The sequence below is a fragment of the Heterocephalus glaber genome, unplaced genomic scaffold (assembly GCF_053883595.1).
Source record: "Heterocephalus glaber isolate CG9 unplaced genomic scaffold, H.glaber_assembly_v1.0 deba00001504, whole genome shotgun sequence".
Lineage (NCBI taxonomy): Eukaryota > Metazoa > Chordata > Mammalia > Rodentia > Bathyergidae > Heterocephalus > Heterocephalus glaber.
The window spans coordinates 38,301,753-38,323,987 of record NW_028258324.1 but is presented as its reverse complement, the minus strand read 5'-3'; the positions used below and the strand labels follow the sequence as shown (position 1 = coordinate 38,323,987).

The 22,235-nt window shown below is 35.0% G+C and overlaps 1 protein-coding gene across 3 annotated transcripts in view; it reads right to left on the bottom strand.

Moving 5' to 3' along the window:
- Positions 1-2,080: 2,080 nt before the first annotated feature.
- The window catches only part of Nmd3 (NMD3 ribosome export adaptor), a 31,971-nt gene continuing 11,816 nt past the window's right edge, over positions 2,081-22,235 (bottom strand). For all 3 annotated transcript variants that reach the window (XM_004834542.3, XM_004834541.4, XM_087186952.1), the window contains exons 6-16: positions 15,995-16,123; positions 15,560-15,650; positions 14,352-14,430; positions 13,588-13,684; positions 10,976-11,093; positions 9,821-9,966; positions 8,066-8,178; positions 7,459-7,531; positions 5,637-5,743; positions 4,584-4,654; positions 2,081-4,025 (exon numbers count right to left, since the gene is read on the bottom strand). In XM_004834542.3, the coding sequence (XP_004834599.2) occupies positions 3,895-4,025; positions 4,584-4,654; positions 5,637-5,743; positions 7,459-7,531; positions 8,066-8,178; positions 9,821-9,966; positions 10,976-11,093; positions 13,588-13,684; positions 14,352-14,430; positions 15,560-15,650; positions 15,995-16,123 (1,155 nt within the window). In that variant the 3' untranslated portion in view covers positions 2,081-3,894. The remainder of the gene's footprint in view (positions 4,026-4,583; positions 4,655-5,636; positions 5,744-7,458; positions 7,532-8,065; positions 8,179-9,820; positions 9,967-10,975; positions 11,094-13,587; positions 13,685-14,351; positions 14,431-15,559; positions 15,651-15,994; positions 16,124-22,235) is intronic.

The window sequence follows — 22,235 nt, the reverse complement described above, 5'->3', positions numbered from 1 at the left end:
TTAACAACTGGGGAAACAAACATCATAGGGACCGACCCTGGGCCAAATGCCCAATGTCCAAAGTCACTTTGGCCTTTTGGGCTATAATGCAGTGACCTTTAATATCTTATGTATATAGTGAGTTTTGTGAAACAGTCTGGGTTGTCATGGATCAGTGCTGACTTGGCTCTGTTACCTATCAATGCCAGTACATGCTGTACATTTTGGGGGGGCCAATAATTACTTTTACAGGTGGCTTCTGGTCTCCCAGGACCCCTACCTAGTCCAGGTGAAAGGCTGCCAGCATCAGCTTATCCTGTTTAACAGGGGCTGCTTTACCTTTGGGCCCATGGGCCAGTATTGTTGGTCAGGGCATAATTGTTTTTACAAAGACAGCATCACATCTAAGGGTTGTCCCTCCAGTTTTGTGTATCGAAGCCAGCTGTTATAAGATCTGTCCAGATTTGGTGGCTTACCTTTAAAGGACCAAGTATCTATTCTTTCATCTCAGAGCCATAGCAGCCATGCAGGCAGTGTCTCATTCCCACAATTCTATCGTGACAGGTCTCCCACTACCTCAGCAGCTATTATGTATAGTAGCTGCCCTCTTCCTATCATCCCTTGCCCCCTCCCCTGTGTGACATCATGCCAAGATGGTTGCTCCCACCAAAGAATAAACTCTTCTTCCCATCATGCCCCTGTTCCTGGCCTAGAAAGTAACCTAATACTTGCTCACCTCCTACCACCCAGTGATATCACCAGCTCCTCCATTCCCTAGTCACTACCTCACTCAACCCCACCTCAGCCCCTACAAACCCCACCCTAGTCTCTATAACTCTCCCTGCCCCGGCCATATTGCTTTTGTCTCTCCTTTGTTCAGAGACAGCCCGGCAGATCTATTCCCCTAATAAAGGCTTGTTGTGGCCTGGTCTGGTCTTGGTTTTCAGCCCTTTTACCTGACACATAGCTGTGTAGGTCATGTATGTTGTGTGGCGGGTAGACCTAGGTGGATCCCCTGGTCCCTCTTCTTGCCTCAAGGGCTTTTTTTTTACTTTTGGATAGCAGGTCATGTATGGAACATCAGGGGACTCTCCTGGTATGTGGGATTTATGTTCTGAGAGGAGGTAGTATTTCCAACTTTTTTAGTATGGCTTTTGTATCTGTCACACATTGTTTTGGTATTTTTTTTTTTGGTTTGTGGTAGTTGGTTCAAATGTTGGATAAGGTCTTTTGCTCTTATCTCATACTGAGGAAGAGACTAAAAAACAATCGAATCATCCTCCCCACTGTTTTACCATGGTGGGAGAGGAATTTGTGTCTCCAGTGTTTCCAAGGCCTATAAAACATCTCTGGTCAGGCAGACCACCTCTCAGTTTTCAGGAGATTTCCAAGCTGTCAATGAAGTTGCTACTGGCAGCCAAACCGAGGCCGGGGGATTATTTTAGTAACTTCTGGGGTTCCTCTCCACTGTCTGGCACTGCTTCCACAAATGTGTTGGTGGGGACCCTCACCTGAACATCCTGCTGACTATGCCAACTGTTTGGGCCAGTGGGCTGAAGGGAGACCGTTACGTGAGGTTCCAAAGAAAAGAATATGCGTGGAGCAGACATTACAAAGCAGGAACCAAACATTAATTTTCAGCACAGAACTTACAGAAGTTCTTTATCAACTTACTGAGACACAGTAAGACAAAACATTCTGGGCAACCTTCTAGGCTGTGTGATACATGTGTGGTAGTCTCTGTTGATTCATTATTATTCAAGGAAGCTCCATTGTGTGCTCAATGTCAGGATTGTGTGCTCAGGTGCTCTCAGGCACCTGGGCTTTGACACATCTCACAGTGGCTCCCTACAACAAGTACTTAAATAACTTAACAATTCTACTTTGGAAAACTGCATTAGATATTTTCATGTAAATATGACCACACAACCATTTAAAGACACAAAACAGGGGAAGGGTGTTTTCATGCTTTTAAAAATCTTGGCATAAAGGTAAGCACAGACTACAATTGAGAACATGTTGTGGCCATGTTCACCTTTGTTACGGTTTGTACTAGTTACTTTTCTCTTGTTGCTGAGACAAAATATACAACATCCAAAAGTTAAAGAAGTAAAAGTTTATTTAGCTTACAGTTTGTAGAGGATTCAGTCCATAATTGGTTGCATCCAAAGCAGAGTAGCAATAGTTCATGGTGGTGGAAGAGAGCAAGAGAACTTAACAGTATCTTCCTCTCCCTTTTATCTTATTCAGACTTAGGGTGAGTAGCACTCACATCCTTAATCCTAATGCTCTGGGGCCTAGCACTGCACCATGAATCACAGTCTAGATTCAGGCACCTCCAAAATAGCCCCAAGACTGCATGAAGCTTTTGGGGGGAAGGGGAGGATGACCATCCAAACACAAGCCATAACATAGTTTATATCTAGATGTTCCTGAAAGCTTCATGTAATCATAGGTGGGACTTATGGGAGATAATTGGATTATGGGGGCATTATAGCTGACTTGCTATTAAGAGATAAGGTCTCAGAAGACGGAGGTCACTGTGGGTGTGACTTGAGTCTATTTCCCTTCCCAGTTCCTCCCTTAACTCTGCTTTTCTACCACCATGCCTCAAGAGCAGTGTCCCCTCTGCTATGGCCCTCTGCCATGCCATAGTGCCTTGGAGCAAGCTGACTCTGAACTGAAACCTCCACAAACTGAGTCACAATGAACCTTCCTTTAAATTGTGGGTGTTGTGTATTGTATCCTAGCAATATGAAAGTGACTAAGACACCTTTGAAAAATTAAGACAAGCCACACCCACTAATCTACCACATCAAGGGTAGGATACTCCTTTTAGATCCACAACTGTAACTGAAACATGGACAGAAAGAAGCCACCATAGAAAGTTCAAGCCTTTTTTTCATAACTTCAAAACTAGGGAGTACAATCTTAAAAAAAGAAAATGTTCCATTTGGTATTGGCTCACTCTTCATTTATTGATACACATAGAATTAGTGAAACAGCAATTACTTTGGCATGTTTAGTAAACCTGACCTTGCTTATAGTATTTCCATCTCAGAAAACTTTAAAATCCAAGTCAATGGTCTTCTTTTAGAAGGCATTCTTCATTCAAATCTGATTAATAGTAAAACATGCTTTATTAAAAATAAAAATGTACTTCACTTTTGTCATCTACATGCTAGAATCTTAAAGTTGTGAACCAGGTTACTGCCTAAACTGCTGGTCCAGGCAAAGATAACAAAAATTAAATTGTTAGGGCCAGGGATTTAGCTCAGTGGTACCATCACCTGCCTCCCAAGCACAAGGTCCAGTTTGATCCCCAGTAGCAAAAAAAAAAAAAAAATTGTTATATGAAGTAACTAGTCTACTAGCACAAGGGAGGGAGAAGGAGAGAGGAAAGCTTTTGGAAATGTTAATTTTATGAAGAAATAAAAGATAAACCTCCTTCCTCACTGTTCAGTGATAAATTGAACAATAATTTCCCTACTCAGAGAACATAAAAATGAATCAAAGTGCATAATAAATTCATATTAAAAATGATTCATACGTTCTTTCCACAAAACAATAAACATAAAAAGAATGTAAAAGATTATTTTACTTTCGAATATTTAGGTAACATATAATGAATCTCAACTTCTGAGCTTTTATATATAGCATTAGACATGTAAAAATAATATAGAGCCTTAAATAAAAGTAAAGTGATAAAACTACATGCATAAAATGCCCTAAACATTGGCAATAATTAAATTCTCCCTAATATTTTATTATCTAAAGCTCCAAAATTATCAAACCCTTTAGTGCATTGAGCAATCAAAATAATCGTATTCATTCAGGTTTAAAAATAAATCTCTCCTCTTGAAATATGAAGGCATCCTGCATGCATGGATGTGCAAAGTCTACAACATGATCTCATTATGTCATCATAGCTGCACCTTCTTGACCAGTGGCATCTTGGGAAATATGAAGGTCTTCAAGCATCTCAGCCAGACTAATTCGAGGTGCTCCTTCATCATCTGTGTCACTTTCAACAGGGATAGTTGAATCTAAGAAAAAATAGGATTTCAAATAAATACAAATATGAAAATACAGAAATACCTGCTTCCACCATTATTAGCATCATTTATAAAAGTCTGACTATAGTAGTTTAAAAAATAATCAAGAAAAAGTCACTTATGAAAATCAAAATTTAGGATACCATAATATTCTCACTGGGACTACAGCGGACCCTTGGCTTACAAACTCAATTTGTTCCCAAGGGCTGGTTGTCACTCAGGTTGGTCAACTGAAGGCTCAGGCTCCTCTACACAGCTTTCAAAGTCTCTCTCCTGTATACAGGCAGATCTCAGTGTCCTTAGAAAGATACTGGCCCAGGATTTCTCAACCCCACACAGGAAAGGATGTTGTAATGTTCCTTCCAGAACTCTTTAAGGGTTAAATCTGTACCTGAGACCATGTGGAAGCACAAGCAGCCGGTATTCAGGTTGTAACTCAAAACTTTGTTTGTAAGTTAAAATTAAAATTCCAGTCATAACCGAAGATGTTCATATGTCAGGATGTTTGTAAATCGAGGGTCCACTGTATACACAACATATGACACCAACCTCTATAAATGTTGACATTTTTTCTAATTGCCTCATCTTCTTCAAGATCTTCAAGAAAATCTTGGTATTGCCTGTAGGATACAGAAACATTTAAATATTTCATCTCCACCAAGAAAGTGTGAAGTTTCATTTTTATTTATTTATTGTTTTGTTTTGGGTTTTGGTACAGGGGATGGAACTCAGGACCTTGTGCCTTTGAGGCAGGTGGCGGAACCACTGAGCCAAATCCCCACCCCTGAAGTTTCATTTTTAGCTGAGAGGCAAATGTGCTCCAAGTATTAAAATCTTAAGAAGGTGGAATACAGACATTAAATACTGACAAGCTGGAAAAAAAAAATCCTATCAAAATTACATTATAAAAAACAGCTGAGTATAATGTAATATTAAATAAAAAGAAAATACTTCCCACCTCAACTCTGCCCCCAAAATGTCTTAGTCAAGTTGAAATAGACTTTTGAGTCTATAAATGAAGTAGCCAAATATGTACTTATAATGTCAAATGAATTTAACACATTATATATTTGAGTATTTCAAAAATGTAATTACAAGATTACATTTTTAAATACTGCTGTTTCTTAATTCACACTGCATGAAACAATTTACAAACATCGCTTTTTAGACATCAATGTTTTCAGCACCATTAATACTTTTTGAATCATCCTATAAACTTTTTACAGAACATATTATCTTCATTTAAACTAAAGCTGTTTGAGAAATAACATATTTGACAACAATGAGCTATTTTCTTTTAATCTCAAATCACTCTTTTCTAATGTCATTTGTGATAACCACAAAGTAATTACTGTATTTTAACTTTTCAACTGAATTATTTACATTAATATTGCAATTATAAGATAATAACCCAAGAAGCAATTATTAAATCTGTGCTATCATTACATCCTCTTACACCATTTTCATCAATACCATGTCAAGAATCCAAAATTAACACAGTGCAAAGATAACTGTGTGATGCCTATTTCTTTATAATATAAAAATAATTTATCATAAGGATTTTCTTTCAGAAAATATGTAAGGTTTAAAGAAAAGTGGGACCTTTCATCATCTGTATCCATATTTTCTCTATCTCTTGCAAGCTCTTTCAGTTTCCAGTTTCTACGGCGTTGACGTTTGGTACGGTCATAGCTCTTCTTGATTAATACCTGTAACAGAAATATTTCAAAGTTATAAAACATAACAACTACAAAGTAAAGCCACAACATCCAATAAAGTTAAAAAATGAAAGGCTATAGGAATGCCCAGGGAATTCACCAAATTGATGACAGTGGTTATACCTCAGGAAAAAGGTGCAGGGATCAGGAGACAATGTCAAAAAGACTTAAAACTTTTCTCTATCTATTTATATATGAGAATGCATTTGATATTATTTACATAATTATTAAACTTACTAAGCGAAATTTTCCAGTGACCGAATATTAATTTTTAATACAAAAAACATGCAGTATTTTTTAACCTCAAACTTCAATTTTCAACTACTACACATATAGATCATCTTGAAACATCACAGGCAAGACACTTTCCTTTATTCTAATAACCACTTATAAAACTATATATAACTTTCACAACAGTATACCTTAGAATAATCTTTAATAATTGTAGAATAAATAAATGAAAATAATTGTACACAATACAAAATCTTTTAAGACTGCCATGGATCTACTCAAGACCTCATTAGAAATATGTGCTTTGGGAAGAAAGCAAAGTGGCATGCCATGTAATCTCAGTTACCTGGGAGGCTAAGATGGGAGGATCATGCATTCCAGGTCAGACTGGACAATAAAGAGAAAGGGAAAGGGAAAGAGGGAAAGAGGGAAAAAGGGAAAGGGGAAAAGGGGAAAAGGGAAAGGGAAAGTGAAAGGGAAAGCGAAAGGATTTATACTCAAACCACCCTTCTATTTCCCAATTTATCAATCAATGAAAGCAAAACTGGGTGGTAACAGTGGGAGGATCCTTCTTTTATCATGACTATTTCTGCCCAAAGCTAAAGAAATCAATGTGTATTTTGAAAGATTAAGCAAGTAAAAAATACAGTCTTTAATTTAATTCACTATTGTTCATAATTCTTAAACTCATCATGTTAGAATTTAACAGATTTTTCACAACTAATAGTCCTTCTCTAATATTTGATAATATAAAGATTATTTTCTACTGCAATTATATTTAACTTTGAATGTCGGCATTAACTCTAAATGCCTCTTAATTGGCAACATACATGAAACAAGCTAAGCCTAATTAACATTGAACCTGAATACATTCTAAAAGTCAGCATTTCTAGCTGCAAGCTTGCTGTACAGATAGTTATCAAGAATTTTGACAGAGAATGAAAATTTAATTATAAAGAGCAACAACAACAACAAAAACTCAGTAAATCTTGGATTTATCCCACCAAGAAAAATGATGTAAAGACTTCTGAACCCTGGCAAATGGTACCCTTTATCCCAGGTTCTTGTAGGCTGAGGCAAGGGGATTGCAAGTTCGAGGCCAGCCTGACCAAGTGAGCAAAACCCTCTCTCAAAACAAAAATTTTTTCAAAAGGTTGGAGGTGCAGCTCAGTGGTAAAATTCACCAAGCATCCAGTAAGCACCTGGGTTCACTCTTCAGTAACCATCCTCCCAAGAAAGGAGTGAAAATTAAGGGGTAGGGATGTAACTCAGTAATATAGTACTTGCCTAGTATATATGAGGCCCTGGCTGATTACTAGTACTTGCTAAATAAATAAAGACTTAACAGAAGTCTAATATGCCTTAAATAATTTCAAAAATTGATGTATTATTTTCAAAATTATGAACTCATGTACCTCTCTCATAAGAATTCCATCATCTTTAACACAAGAAAAAAGAAAAATCTAAAGCCTTACCACATCTGGAACTTTATCTGAGTTCATTTTGTTGACATGCTCATCATTTAAGTTACAGTTGGCCAAATCAAATCTGAAATATAAACAATGAAAAACTTCAGTATTTACCCTTTGTTTTACTTTTCATTTGACAAATATTCACCTAAAACTTCCTCCTAAGTCAAACAAATAATGCTGCACACTTTTAAAAGTTTTATTCTTTATTATATAATGAACACTCTTTTGCAGTCCTCAAAAAGATAAAAGGTAGTCTATGAGTTTTGTCCACCTTTCCATATATTTGTTAAGGAAGCAAAAGACTTGTATATGTTTAATAAAAAAACTGCTCCCTGAAAAAAGCTGTAAATATGCATCTAATTATATAAAATCAGGGTTCAATCACCAAAACATTGAAACAAATGACTCTTTTAGATGATGGCCAAAATTGGAACAACTATAGGTCTGTCCAATCCATAATTTAGTTACCAATAATGGGTTATAATAGGTTTCTGAGAACTCTTAAATCTTCTCGGAATGAACAACTTTAGTATTTTAGGTGGCTTTTTTGGCTACCAAAAAATATGCAGTGCTAAATTGGCAGTTTAAAATACTATAAAATAATACAAACCCCAACACTAGGTCTCCAGGATTCAGAAGATGTCCCAAATGAGTGCGACAAAAATACTGTTTATCTGTATCCATTTCGGATGTTTTCTGTACCCAGACTTCCCCGAGGGTATGCTTAAAAGGAAAGAAAATGTACTCTTCAATAACCTAAACTTAACTCAAGAAGGCTTTCATAGAAAAATTAAATACAATATTGATTTTTTAACTTTCTCATTTTCATTTTAAAGGCAAGAGTTTTTTTTTTCCCACATCTCTGAAGTACTATCAAAATTACCAATTATTGAATCATGAATATAGAAATGGGAAATCTTAAAAGCAAATAAATGAACTTTGTTAAGATTTGGTCAAGGCATTTATAAAAGAGTAACAACGTTCTCTGAAAAACAGACACACACAGAAGCTCAGTGGTGCCGCACCTGGCTGGCAACTGCCAAGGTCCTGAGTTAGATCCCCGGAACCCGAAAGAAAAAAAAAAAACCAAGACAGACAAACACAGAATTGTCAAAAGAAATCTTTTCACAGGAAGATTGGCCAATACAAACTGAGCAAACACCTAACTGAAAAAGTAGGTCTCTTAAATCAAGAAAATATTCTAAGCAATGCTTAGAACACAAAAAAGTTCAAAACTCCAAGATTCTGACAAAATAACCTTGAAATCTCAGTAGCATACTACCAGAAAATCCAAATCTTTACCAATTAATTTTTTTAATATTTGAAATTCTAAACTAGAAAAGTGTTAATTCCCTTTAAAAAATAAGATTTTACAAGCACTTGTAAATGACATTTCATATGTAGGTTGAATTAACAATACTGCATGCCTACCTTTTAATAACACAGACAAACCAAGTAAAGTGAGACCAAGAGCAATATACTACAAGTTAATGATAGAATCAAGGAGTCTCAACACAAAGAGATAAAAAGAAGAGGCAACAGAAGAAAGAAAATGAAATAAAAGATCAGCATCACTTTCCAAATATTCTGGCAAAAAAAAAAAAAAAAACCCTAAATTTACCCAAATCTTTAGATACACTCTCTAGTTTAGAGAAGATACAAGGCACTAAGAGCAAGTTAAATGATATCATGAGGCAACAGTAAGATACATTCAGAAGGTATTCTATAAGATAAATGTCCTCTCTGTTTAAGGAAGTTGGTACCATGACTCAAAAGAAACCAACCAAACAAACAAACAACGACAAAAAAAAAACAAAAACAAAAACAAACAACAATAGAGCTATTATAAAAAAATTTAAGAAGTACAATATTCACCATAATTTAATGTGTGGCCCCCAATTGGATACTAGTCAGAACAAAGCATAAAAGTCACTTTAGGGACAAATAAAGTAATCTGAATATAGACTATAAATAGCTTATAGTTATAATAGTGCTATATTGTGTTAGAGATATATATTGAAATATTTAGCATATAGTAAAAGTTTTTTAAATGTCAAGAGGTTAGTTGGTCACTTAGTCCTCTTCTACAAAAATAAAGAAAATGGTATTTTAGAATGGAGTAAACATTTAAACTTTCTCCAACACAAAAGAAAAAAATTAACTTACCAGGCACCATAAATCTGATCATTTTTACAATGATCCCATGTTTTATTTAAAAAAAAAAAAAGAAAAAGGAGGAAATGAAAATCCATGAAGTGTATTTTTAATCTAATATAGTGTTAGCTTTATTTGGATTCCATAATAAACAAGAAAAACAGTAAGATGACAAAAAGTACATAAAAATGGTGAGTAGAATGTAGCTTACCTTTTTTGATATGACTCCAGCACCAGCACTGCGTTTGAGATCTCGGACTATACTGCATTCCATCACAATAAACTCTTCTAGCTGTTTGGGATGGCATAAACTATTGAAAGGATGACTCCAGAATGTGCTCCCATCAATATCTGCAACTAAGATAAGCACAGAATTCTAAGGAACAAAAAACTGACGTATTTCAAAGCGTCACCAAATATGTTAATTAGGAAGGACACGGGATATACCAACTAGAAAGAATGAGATCAACAAGAACTACAACTGAGAACTCACCCTCTCGGGTCATCTTTATTCAAATAAATTAGCCCCAAACTTCTCCCAGCACAAGGGAAATAGAAGGTATCAAACATATCGTAAATATTAACTATAATTAGAAAGCCACAGAGCTACACGTCTTTTAAATAAGATCAGATTCAATCAGTCATATATTGGTATTTTATTTTACATACATATTAGCATCTTAGGTGCTTAAGTTCTTGCTGACAGATAAAGAATGTCCATCATAATACTACAAATAGCCCTCTGGCTAATGACCGTAACTGATAAGGATAATAAACTGCTTCCTGGAAAATATCAAAATAAACTCAATTTTTTATAACAGAAGACATTTCATGAAACTTATAAAAAAAGGTCAAGTAAGAGATCCAGCCAACTTCACTGAGCCATCAACAAGCAATCTTCTTTAAAAAATAAATTTTATAAAGGAAATATTTTTAAATGATCTATAATGATAAAATTAGTTAAAATTCTTATTCAAATAAATGTTCCACTGGATCACAAAAAATTAAAGGTTTCAAAATTTGAAAGTTAAAAAATTTAAAATACTTGTTAAATACTAAAGTTTACCAATGAACTTTAGTAATTAGTCACAAAAATAAATGATATAAATAAGTCAGTTTCAATAAAAATGGAATAAAACTAGGAAATCTGTTTAAAGTTCATACTTGTTCCTTTAAATAAAAAATACAAGGGCAACCAATCAAATGCCTTAGAATTCCAGTGTTTTATAATTATTAAACAATAGTACAAATTTTAACTGGTCTTTTAAAACACTACTATTGAGAATGATAAAACAAACAACAAAAATTATTATCGCTTAACATATATACAACTATTGTCAAGGCAAATTTAGTTTTCAAAACTTACCTTGCAAGGTGTTTGGATCAATGAGGTGGATTGCACTGGATATTCGAATACACACACATATCTGGTTCATATTTCCCAGGCTTTGTGCCAGTTTTGGAGACAGACAAACAACATTATCCTAGGCATAAGAAGTAACATTTAAAACAATGCAAATGATAAATAAGAGTCATTGTAAATGCTTATCAATGTAAATAAAGACAAACTGTACTTACGCAACCAAAACACTAAGAAACTGAAAATAAGATATAACTTCTTCAGGCAGACATATTTGTCTTAATTAAAATGCTTTTAGAAATTTTCCAGGAATTTTCCTAGAATTTTCCTAGTCTCCAAGCTATTAAATTCATTTCAGTATTATTACAGTATGAATGCTTATCATTCTACATGTTAGTACAGTGTACATTCTAATCAAAGAAGTAGGAGTAGTGTGATCTTCTAAATCTGACTTCTCTCAATATTCATAAAAACATTCAAAGGAACATGTTTCTCTTAAAAGGTTCTATATACCATATACCAATATGTAATCAAATGTTTTAATGCCCAAAGTCACATGTCTACATGTATTTTGGGAAATATTACATAAATCAACAATGTAATTATCTGTTTTTAAACTGTATTATGGTAAAAACGATCTGTGTTATATTTTAAGCTATACCTATTCACAAGAAAAGACTCTCCACTAATGGAACATTCTGTGTATAATAACTCCTCTCCAATCTTTGGTTTTTAACTCAAGAGTTTCAGACAAACAAAAATACAGTCAGCTGTCCATATCTGTGTGTTCCACCTCTGAGGATTCAACCAAGAGATCAAAAATATTTTTTAAGGGCCAAGGATTTAGCTCAGTGGTTCCACCACCTGCCTCACAAGCATAAGGTCCCAAGTTCAATAACCGGTACCAAAAAAAAAAAAAAAATTTTTTTTAAATCTGTACCTTTACTGAACACATGGACATTTTTCTTGTCATCATTCCCTACAATGTAACAAGTATTTACATAACCTTTCCATTATATTAAGTACAAGTAATCTAGAGATAAAGTATATAGGAAGATATGAATAGGTTATATGCAAATACGACACCACTTTATATAAGGGATTTGTGCATCCTCAGATTTTGGTATCCTTATGAGTTTCTGGAACCAATCCCCTACAGATATCAAGAGATAACTATATATCTTTACACTCTATATTCCCCTAGTTACTTTATGCCCACACCTAAATTTTTATGTACCGGTCTTTGTGCCAAGAAAATATTCACTTTTTAAAACCAGAGGTTAGGATAAAATGGTGCTCAGAGTCCACCGCTTGTTTTTTGTAAAATTCTGCTTGACTATACTGCTGGCCATTCACTTACATATTATCCTTGGTGACATTTGTGCAACAATAGGAGAGCTGCAGTTGCAAAAGGAATTATATGGCCTGAAAACAAAATATTTACTAACTGGTCCTTTACAGAAAGTTTTGCCAACCCTGTTTTAGGCTCTTCTTTCATCCCTGGTGCTATATTATAAATTAGTATTAACACTTTAAAGCTTCAGAGATACAGACATGGGTACAAATCCTGACTTCATCATTTTCTGGTTATGTAACTTTAATCAAGTCATCTAATCTACTTAAGCTTCAATTTCTTCATAATATGGTTTATCTCAGTTATTATGAGACATGAACAAAGTGAAAGATACTATAGTATGTAGACATTAATTTTATGTAGAATGATCACAATAAATTACGGCAATTGTCATTTTAGTAATTCAATATTACCATGTAAGTTCCTGCAAGTTAGAGAACTCTAGCAAAATAATCTGTACTGCACAGCCTTACTATACTAATCTGTACTATACATGAGATACTCAATAATTTATCCACTGAATTTTAATTCATTCATATTTTTGAACCATTGTTTTATATTACAATTAAATGAAATGCTAATCTACGTTTTAAGTGTTTTATTCAGATGTTTTTAAATAAAAATGACTCTGAGATCTCAGTTCCATAATATTGTTTAATATGGCCAAAAGCCTATTTGTACATGTTCCACAAAAATGGCTAATTTTTTTTTTATTTTGGTACCAGGGATTGAACTTGGGACCTTGCGCCTGGGTGGCAGAACCACTGAGCTAAATTCATTCTAAGTTTCACAGACCTGTCATACATTCACTAAGATCACAGTTTTTTTTTTAGGATTTTCCTTTTTTCTCTTAATTTGCAATACATAATGTTTGTGATACATAATGAATATATTCATCATGGGAAGTTGGCACATACATATATCACATCTTAGTCCTTTTTATTTCCCCTTCCCTTCCCTTTCCTCCCTTCTCCCTCCATCTCTAGAAACCCTTCCCAAATGCAAAAGGTCTACCTCCCTGTTTAGGATAACAATTTTAACGAATATGGAGACTTTTAAAAACTACACTCAGGTCTTCCGATCTTAATACACCAAAAGGCATACCAATTCATAATTATAAGATTATTCTCTTTACATTTTTTAACATGGTTGAGTGTGTCAGAATCATTTAAGAAAGTTAGTCTAAATTTTAACCACCCTAGAAAGAAAACCAACTAATTACTTGACCTCTTATAAATATGGATTAATTAAAAAACAAAAGTACCTTGCATATTGGAACAATTTCCACAGAAAAAGTGCTTTTGTAATTGTATGTATTACTATGGATATCCTGAGAGATCAGTCTTTGTGATGCTTTGTATCTATTGAGAAAAAAAGTTAATAGTAATGCAAAGGTCTTGTTTGTATAGGCTTTGGAACCAATTTTCATCAAATCAAACTGTCACAGTCCAAGGTCTGAAACAGCTTTTTGATGCCTGCTATAGCAAAGCCTAAGCATCTACTTTTACTAAAAACCTTTATAAACATTCCACCTATTTTCAACCTTCTCAAGCTCCAAAATGTACCCTTGGATCAGACTAATCTACTCCCTATACATCCATTAAAAAGCCACAGTAATGCTCACTGAAAGTCTTTGTTCACACTAACCTTACCTTTAATATATACTCTACCTATGAAAACTTCCCTCATCCTTTGAGTCCAAGTCCTACCTCCCCTCTGAATCTTGTACCCAAAATCCTCTCACCCCCAACTACTCCTTCTATTATCATTCAAATAGTTGATCCATATTTCAGAACCACAGTACATATTATCATGGAGTTAGGTCTAACTCCCTAAAGAGATTTTTACATACTCTTTAGCTGGTATATTCAATACAGTGGCTAACTCAATTATTGCTTCGTGACTGTGTAAGTACTCCTACTAAAACTTTAAATATTTTAATGTAAGATATCTAAGCCTGAAGGACAGATGTGTCCTACATCCATTCTCATTTCCTTGGACTTAGTCACATTTAAGTTCACAACATACCTACAGGGAACTGTACACTGAAGAAATTCTACCATCTTCTGAGCATGTTGTTTTGAGGAATAATAGAAATCCAGACCATCTTTAAAAAAAAAAAGCCATATAAATAATTCTGCTGGGCCGGGGATTTAGCTCCGTGGTGCTGCCGCCTGCTTCGCAAGCGCAAGATCCTGAGTTCAATGCCCAGCACCAAATAAATAAATAAATAAATAATTCTGCAAAATAAGGTTTGCCTCTACTAACATGACTACATCCCAAATTATATTCATATTCAAAAGAATCAAATTATTAGAAATATTAAGAACAGCAAATTATAGTCACAACAGATTAAGGACATCACTTCAGATTTGTTTGACAAAAGGACAGACAAATGCTAATAAATGAAAACAGGACTTACAATTTTAGTTCTATAGAGAAAAAAAAACCCCAAAACTAAGGGGCAGAGAAAAAGAACAAAGAAAAGTATTTTACATAATAAGTGGAACAATCTATCTTAAGAAATCTAATAGTATTTATGTATCATTTTATTATTACTATACTGAGTTTAGGCTTCTGAATTAATACCTCCATCACAAATACCTTAGGCATAAGAAAAAACATTACAAAAGAACTTACAGATCTCAGACATAATTATGTTCTTCCAAAAAGGAATATCTCTCTCCATTACTTTTTGTTTTTAATGAATTTTGTATCAGCGATTTAGACTATATCAATATAGTTACTGATTTACTCCTCTAGTTAGCAGGATGAGCAACTGTTGAAAGCAGGAATATTAATTCATCTGCATGTTTTAAAAACCCAAACACAGTCTATCACAAACTACATGCTTAGAAAATATCTTGAACTGTGATGGGGAAAGAACACCAAAGAAAAAAATTGTATTTCTACATACGTGCTACCTAACAGACTAGCCACATATAAATTTAATATAAACTTAATGTAAATTTAAAGTAATTTTAAGTTAAAATAGGAGAAAATTAAAAACTCAGTTCCTTGGTTACTCTAGCCATCTTTTAAATACTTAAGAGCTACATATAGCTGGTGATTCCCACACTGGCTAATGCAGATAAGATAAAAAACAAACACTGTTTTCTTCCTAACAGAAAATTCTTTTGGATAATAATTCTGATATTAACAGTAAAGATAAGATTACTTAGATAAGTTGAAACAAAATTTTGTCATTGTTTCAAATTCTTTAAGTTTTAACTCACCATGAATCTCCTTGATACGAAGTGTATTCTGATGTACTCCATATTTTAGAATCAACTGTTCCAGATAGTAGAATGTTTTTTTGTGCAAAGTCTAAATATAAATGCATTATTGAATCAATAAACTAAATGCCAAGAGTAATTTTCAAACATATATACATATCTACAAATATAAACTCACTCTGCAAATCAATCTCTCAATCTCAAGAGACTTGAATTTGCTACATAACATTTGTTTTATACTATTGTTTCAAACAAAAACAATTTTTAACAATTATCTAAACACAAAATAGTGATCCATTTCCAAAGGTGAATGCTCCAGAGACCCAGACTTCCTCATACTTAAAGCATACGGAAAAAAGAGAAAAGAGAAAGTTTATAATGAACCAAAATGAATTACAAGATGTAGGATTTACTCATCATCTTTTCTGCATTTACCTTTTGCCTGACTTGAACCACAGCCTTCCAGAAATCCTTAGCTTCCACTCTGTGGCAATCTCCACACATTTGGGACTGAACAACATAATCTACCACAAACACTTGCTGAAGGATAGCACCATTCATCACCTGGAAAAAAAAAACAATTAGGCTCCTTCGTTCTTAGTTTTGCTTAATTGTAAATATTTTTCTTAAAAAAGGATGCTTTAGTAACTAAACTTTTTTTCTATGAATGCTTTGAGGCTATTAGTCAAATTTAAAGGCATAAAAATAAGTTATATTATTTTAAGAAACGTATACAAGTTTTTTGGGTTTTTTTCTTGGTACCAGGGATTGAACTCGGGACCTTGCACTTGTGAGGCAAGCAGTGGAACCACTGAGCTAAATCCCCAGCCCTACAAGTTTTAATTTGTAAAATTTATTAGATTAATATTTCAAATTCAACTTTTGTTAAACTGATTGTGAGAGTATTCTCTAAAGAACTGTGTACACTTATGTGTACATGCATATGTGTACATATATATACTGCTCTTTGGAAATACACACATATACAAACACACACATACACACACAAAATTTACTCTTAAAAGAAAAAAAGAACACCAGGAAAATCCTCAAAAAGAAAATATTCTTTAATGTAATAATTCCCAAACATAGCCCATTATAAATCACTTAGGAAGCTTTTTAAATACACAGTATAGAGGGGATGGTGGTATATCTCTGTGGTAAAGTGGTCACCTAAAATGCCTGAGGCCCTGGGTTCAATCTTCAGCAACACAGAAAAAAAAAGAATAAAAATATATGGACTTCTGGGTCTCACATTAAGATTCTGAATCAGCTACTATGAGTCAGTATGATGATCAGCCATGTTTGCTTTAGGCTGTTTTTATTTCAGTCATTTTCCTAATAAAATGAAGAGGTGATATTGAGACTTCCTCATATAGCCCACTGCACTTTCCCCAGAATGTCATTTTACCTTACTTTTGTTTTTCACTTGGCCCAAGCTCACTCTGCAGAGCCAGTTCTCCCTCACTCTTTACTTTCACTTTCTTGAATAAACTTTGCCACTGCTTTTTGCTCATTTTGTTCAATTCTTTGTTTCAGATGAGAAGAACCTGGAATCTAACTCCAAAGGGAAAGGGGAGCAACCCAGAAGCTGATAACGTTTAACTGATTGGCTCCTCTCTCAGATTTGGTGTCAAACATTGGAATATAGCAATGTGAGAAAGAAGAGGGAAGTGGGTCCCTGGGACCCAGCAAGGATCTGAAACATAAACTGAAGTCCACAGGAAAAGGAAGTAGAGGGACCTCCACAAAGAAGGAGGTGGCAAGCAGTACTTTCTCCCTGAGCCCCAACTCACTTCATGGGAAGGGTGGCTCAAACTTGCAGATGCATGGTGACTACTGGCAACTCCAGAGGCCTCCAGGGAGAAACAGAGCAGTGAATGCAGTGGACTGTAGTGGCTAGTGAGTTATTAGGGTTCAGACATCCATCTTGGAGAAGGGCCAACTGAGCTTGGAATTCAGAGCAGCTGCAGGATGGCTCCATCAGGGTGAAGTAGAACTGAGTTCAAGTCGGTAAGAAGTCAAGGAGCCAAATTCAAGCCAGAAGGAGGAACAAGGAGTGTTACAGGCTAAACAAACTGGGTAGAAGCCTCACACCCAGAAACCAGTCTGAGCTTCAGAACTAAAAGTGAAGCCTTGCTGGGATTATCCGTTACCCCACCATTAATCTATGGCTGGCCTGTTGAGATTAATCGGCATGGGTCTGGACCCTGTCTGACTACTTTATCTAGTGTGAGAGCAGACACACCTTAAAGTGGATATTTTTTAAATTTTTTCTTATTTTTCTTTTCTTGTTTTTATTTTTATTGTTTTCTTTTCTTTCCTTTTTTCTTGATTGTTCATTTTTATGTAAGTGTGATCACTGTTTCTGGTTTTGTTGTTGTGTTCCTGTTTGTATTTCTACCTCCTCTTTTTCCTTCCTCTCTTCTTTATCAGTTTCCCAAAGTTTGCATAATCTTCCTCTGTCCTCCAGCCTTGCTTTTAATCCTTTTCTCTTCTATTTCTCCATTTTTTTTTCCCCAACCCCTTTTAAATTTTCTTCCCTGAGGGTAAAATAGCCATACTGAGGACATATTTCCATATATAATTTTCTGGTTTGTTTTAATTTTGTTATATAATGACAAATCTAGTTCATACACTTAAAGTGTCAAATTAATAGCTACTACAGTTTGTCATTTTCTAAGCTGTGTTTGATACTATTGTTTTTGCTGTACTACTTTAGCCAAGGTGACATAACAGTTCTAATCAGCTGTTTTTCCTGGTATGTCAAGACTGAGATTGCGTAAGAGTCATAAACAATACTATAGGCCAGTGCCAAAGAACCAGGGGATAGGCTAAGTAGGCAGCAACTTCTTATCCCCAGTAAATTGAAGAGGTAGGATCTTGGAACAGACTCAAAACTCAAAAAACAGCTACACCTGGAAGACATCTCTGAGAAGTACTCATTTCCTAAGGGTTCTAAATACCAGCAATGAAGCAACTTGCCATAAGCAATTTACAAGCATCAATCCAGGAATTAAACTAAAAAAAGAGAGAGAGAAGAAATGAGAAGATGCTTAAGTAAGATGCAACTCCAAACTTTCAGGTCACCAAAGGCCAACCTAGAGAGCAATGAGATGGAACAATTCGAAACCCACCCACCTGGACTCTCTGAAGTGGTAACAGCAGAAAGAACAAGGCAGATGAACGAGGTTCTAGAAAGAAATCAAATTAGCAATAGTTTCTCAGATATTTACAGAGATAGTGACCATAATGAAAGACATGGTTAGTGATTCTAGCATAGATACAGATTTTTTAAAAAATCACTACATCCTTGTGAAGGGAACAATCCAAGAGGAAGAGATGACAATCATTTATATATATGCACCAAACACTAATGCCACAAACTATACAAAACAAATATTAATGGGCATGAAAATCCAAATAAGCACTAACACAACTCTAGTGGGGGACCTCAATACCCCACTATCACAAACAGGCAGATCATGTAGACAAAAACTCAACAACAAAATTCTAGAACTGAACCAAGCTATTCCAAAAATGGACTTAGTAGATGTTTAGAGAGTGTTCCACCCCACAAAATCAGAGTACACATTCTTTTCAGCTGCACACAGGTCATTCTCCAAAATAGAACACATGCTAGCTCATAGGACATGGTTAAGTAAATGTAAAAGAACAGACGTTACCCCCTGTACATTATCAGACCACAGTGCAATAAAATTGAAGATCAATAGCATAAGGAACTGCAAAACCCCCACAAACACAATTGAATAACATTCTCCTGAACAACCAATGGGTCACAGAGGAAATTAAAGAAGAAATTAGTTTTTGCAATTAAATGATAATACCAGTACTACATACAGGAATCTATGGGACATAATGAAAGCAGTTATATGTGGGAAATTCATAGCAGTGAATGCCCATATTAGGAAAACAGAGAAAGCTCAAATCAACAACCTAAGGCTAAACCTCAAGCTCCTAGAAAAAGCAGAGCATGACAAACCCAAAGCTCCTACAAGAGAGGAAACTATAAAGATCAGAGCAGAAATCAATGCAATGGAGACTAAGAGAAGTATACAAAAGAAAAAATTAATGAATCAGAGTTGGTTTTTTGAAAGAATAAATAAAATCGATAAACCTTTAGCCAACCTTATCAAAAAAAGGAAAGAAAAGGCTCAAATCCATGTGATTAAGAATGAAACAGGTGAAGTCAAAACAGATCCATCAGAAATCCAGAGGATCATCAATACCTACCTTCAAGGACCTGTACTCTAATAAAATGGAAAACACAGAAGAAATGGACAGATTCCTAGATACATACGAATTGCCAAAGTTAAATGAAGAAGATATAGAAATTCTAAACACCCCAATTACAATGAGTGAAATTGAAAATGTAATAAAAAATTTACCAACAAAGAAAAGCCCAGGTCCTGATGGCTCCAATGCTGAATTAATTCTATAAGACATTTAAAGAACTATCCCCATTACTCTTTAAACTCATCAATGAAAGGGAAGCAATACTTCCAAATTCATTCCTGGAAGCAAGTGTTACTTTGATTCCAAAACCAGGGAAAGACCCAATCAAAAAAGAGCACTACAGGCCAATCTCCCTAATGAACATAGATGTAAAAATCCTCAACAAGATACTGGCAAACAGAATACAGAGTGTCATCAAGAAGATGATACATCCTAACCAAGTCAGATTTATCCCAGGGATCCAAGGATGGTTCAACATATGTAAATGAATAAATGTAATACACCATATTAACAGGGCCAAGGACAAAAACCATATGATCATCTCAATAGATGCAGAAAAAGCATTTGACAAAATCCAACACCCATTCATGATAAAAACCCTATAGAAAATTGGAATAGAAGGTCTTTATCTCAACCTGATTAAGGCTATTTATGAAAAACCAACAGCCAACACCATAATAAATGGTCAAAAACTGAAAACTTTCCCGTTAAAATCAGGAACAAGACAAGGATGCCAACTATCACCACTCCTGTTCAATACAGTTCTGGAAACATTAGCCACAGCAATTAGAAAAGAGAAAGAAATAAAACAAATAAAGATAGGAAAGGAAGAAGTTAAACTGTCATTATTTGCTGACAATACGATACTTTACATAGAAGACCCAAAAAATTCGGCCAAAAGACTTCTAGATTTAATTGACAGATTCAGTAGAGTAGCTGGATTCAAGGTCAAGACTCAGAAAACAATAGCCTTCTTGTACACAAACAACAGATTCATTGAGAAATTAGGGAAGCAATTCCTTTCATAATAGCATCCAAAAACTTAAATATCTAGAAATCAGTCTAACAAAGGAAGCAAAAGATCTCTACATTGAAAACTAGAGCACTCTGAAAAAAGAGATCAAAGAGGATATAAGAAAATGGAAAGACATTCCTTGTTTCTGGGTAGGAGGAACCAATATAGTGAAAATGGCCATACTTCCAAAACTGCCATATAGATTTAATGCAATGCCAATTGAAATTCCAACAATATATTTCAGAGAACTACAGAAAACAATCCACAAATTCAATTGGAACTAGAAGAGACCTAGAATAGCAAAAGCCATTCTAGGCAACAGACATAGAAAGGGGTATCACAATCCCCAACTTTGAAACTATACTTCAAAGCCACTCTGATAAAAACAGCATGGTACTGGCAAAGAAACAGACCAGAGGATCAGTAGAATAGATTAGAAGATGCACAAACAACTCCAGACATACTCAGCCACCTCATCTTTGACAAAGGACCCAACCACCCTCACAGGAGGAATGATAGCCTATTTAATAAACGGTGTCAGAAAAACTGGATTTCAACCTGTCAAAGATTAAAACTAGACCCATATCTATCACCATGCACCAAATTAAGATCAAAGTGGATTAAAGATCTAAATATTAAAACAGAAACACTAAACTTGTTGGAAGATAAGTTACGTAGAATCCTTGAAGGCACTGGCATAGGAAAAGACTTAATGAACAAAACCTCAGTAGCAAGGGAAGTAGCACAAAGAATCAACAACTGGGATCTCATCTTCTTAAAAAGGTTCTGTACTGCAAGAGAAACCACTAACAGAGCTAAGAGACAACCTACAACGTGGGAAAAAATTTTTAGCAGCTATACCTCAAAGGACTACTATCTAGAATATATAAAGAACTGAAAAAAATCAGACCCCCCCAAATTTAAAGACCCAATTCAAAAATGGGCATCTGAAATGAACAGACATTTCTCAGACAAAGAGAGCAGCAAATAAACATATGAAAAAATGTTCCACATCACTGGTTATTGGAGATGCAGATGAAAACAACACTGAGATTCCACCTCACCCCAGAAAGAATGGCTGCTGTCAAGAAATCAACCAATAACAAATGCTGGCAGGGGTGTGGGGAGAAAGGAACCCTTCTCCATTGGCAGGAGCACAGACTGGTGCAACCACTGTGGAAATCAATATGGAGATACCTCAAAGAACTAGGACTATAGAGGTCCCATTTGACCCAGCTATTCCCCTGCTGGGTATCTTCCCAAGAGAATTAAAAGAATCATACCACAGTGATATATGTGCACCCATGTTTATAGCAGCACACTTTGTAATAGCTAAAGCTTGGAAACAGCCCAAGTACCCATCAACTGGAAACTGGACTAAAGAAGATGTGGTTTTTTTATAAA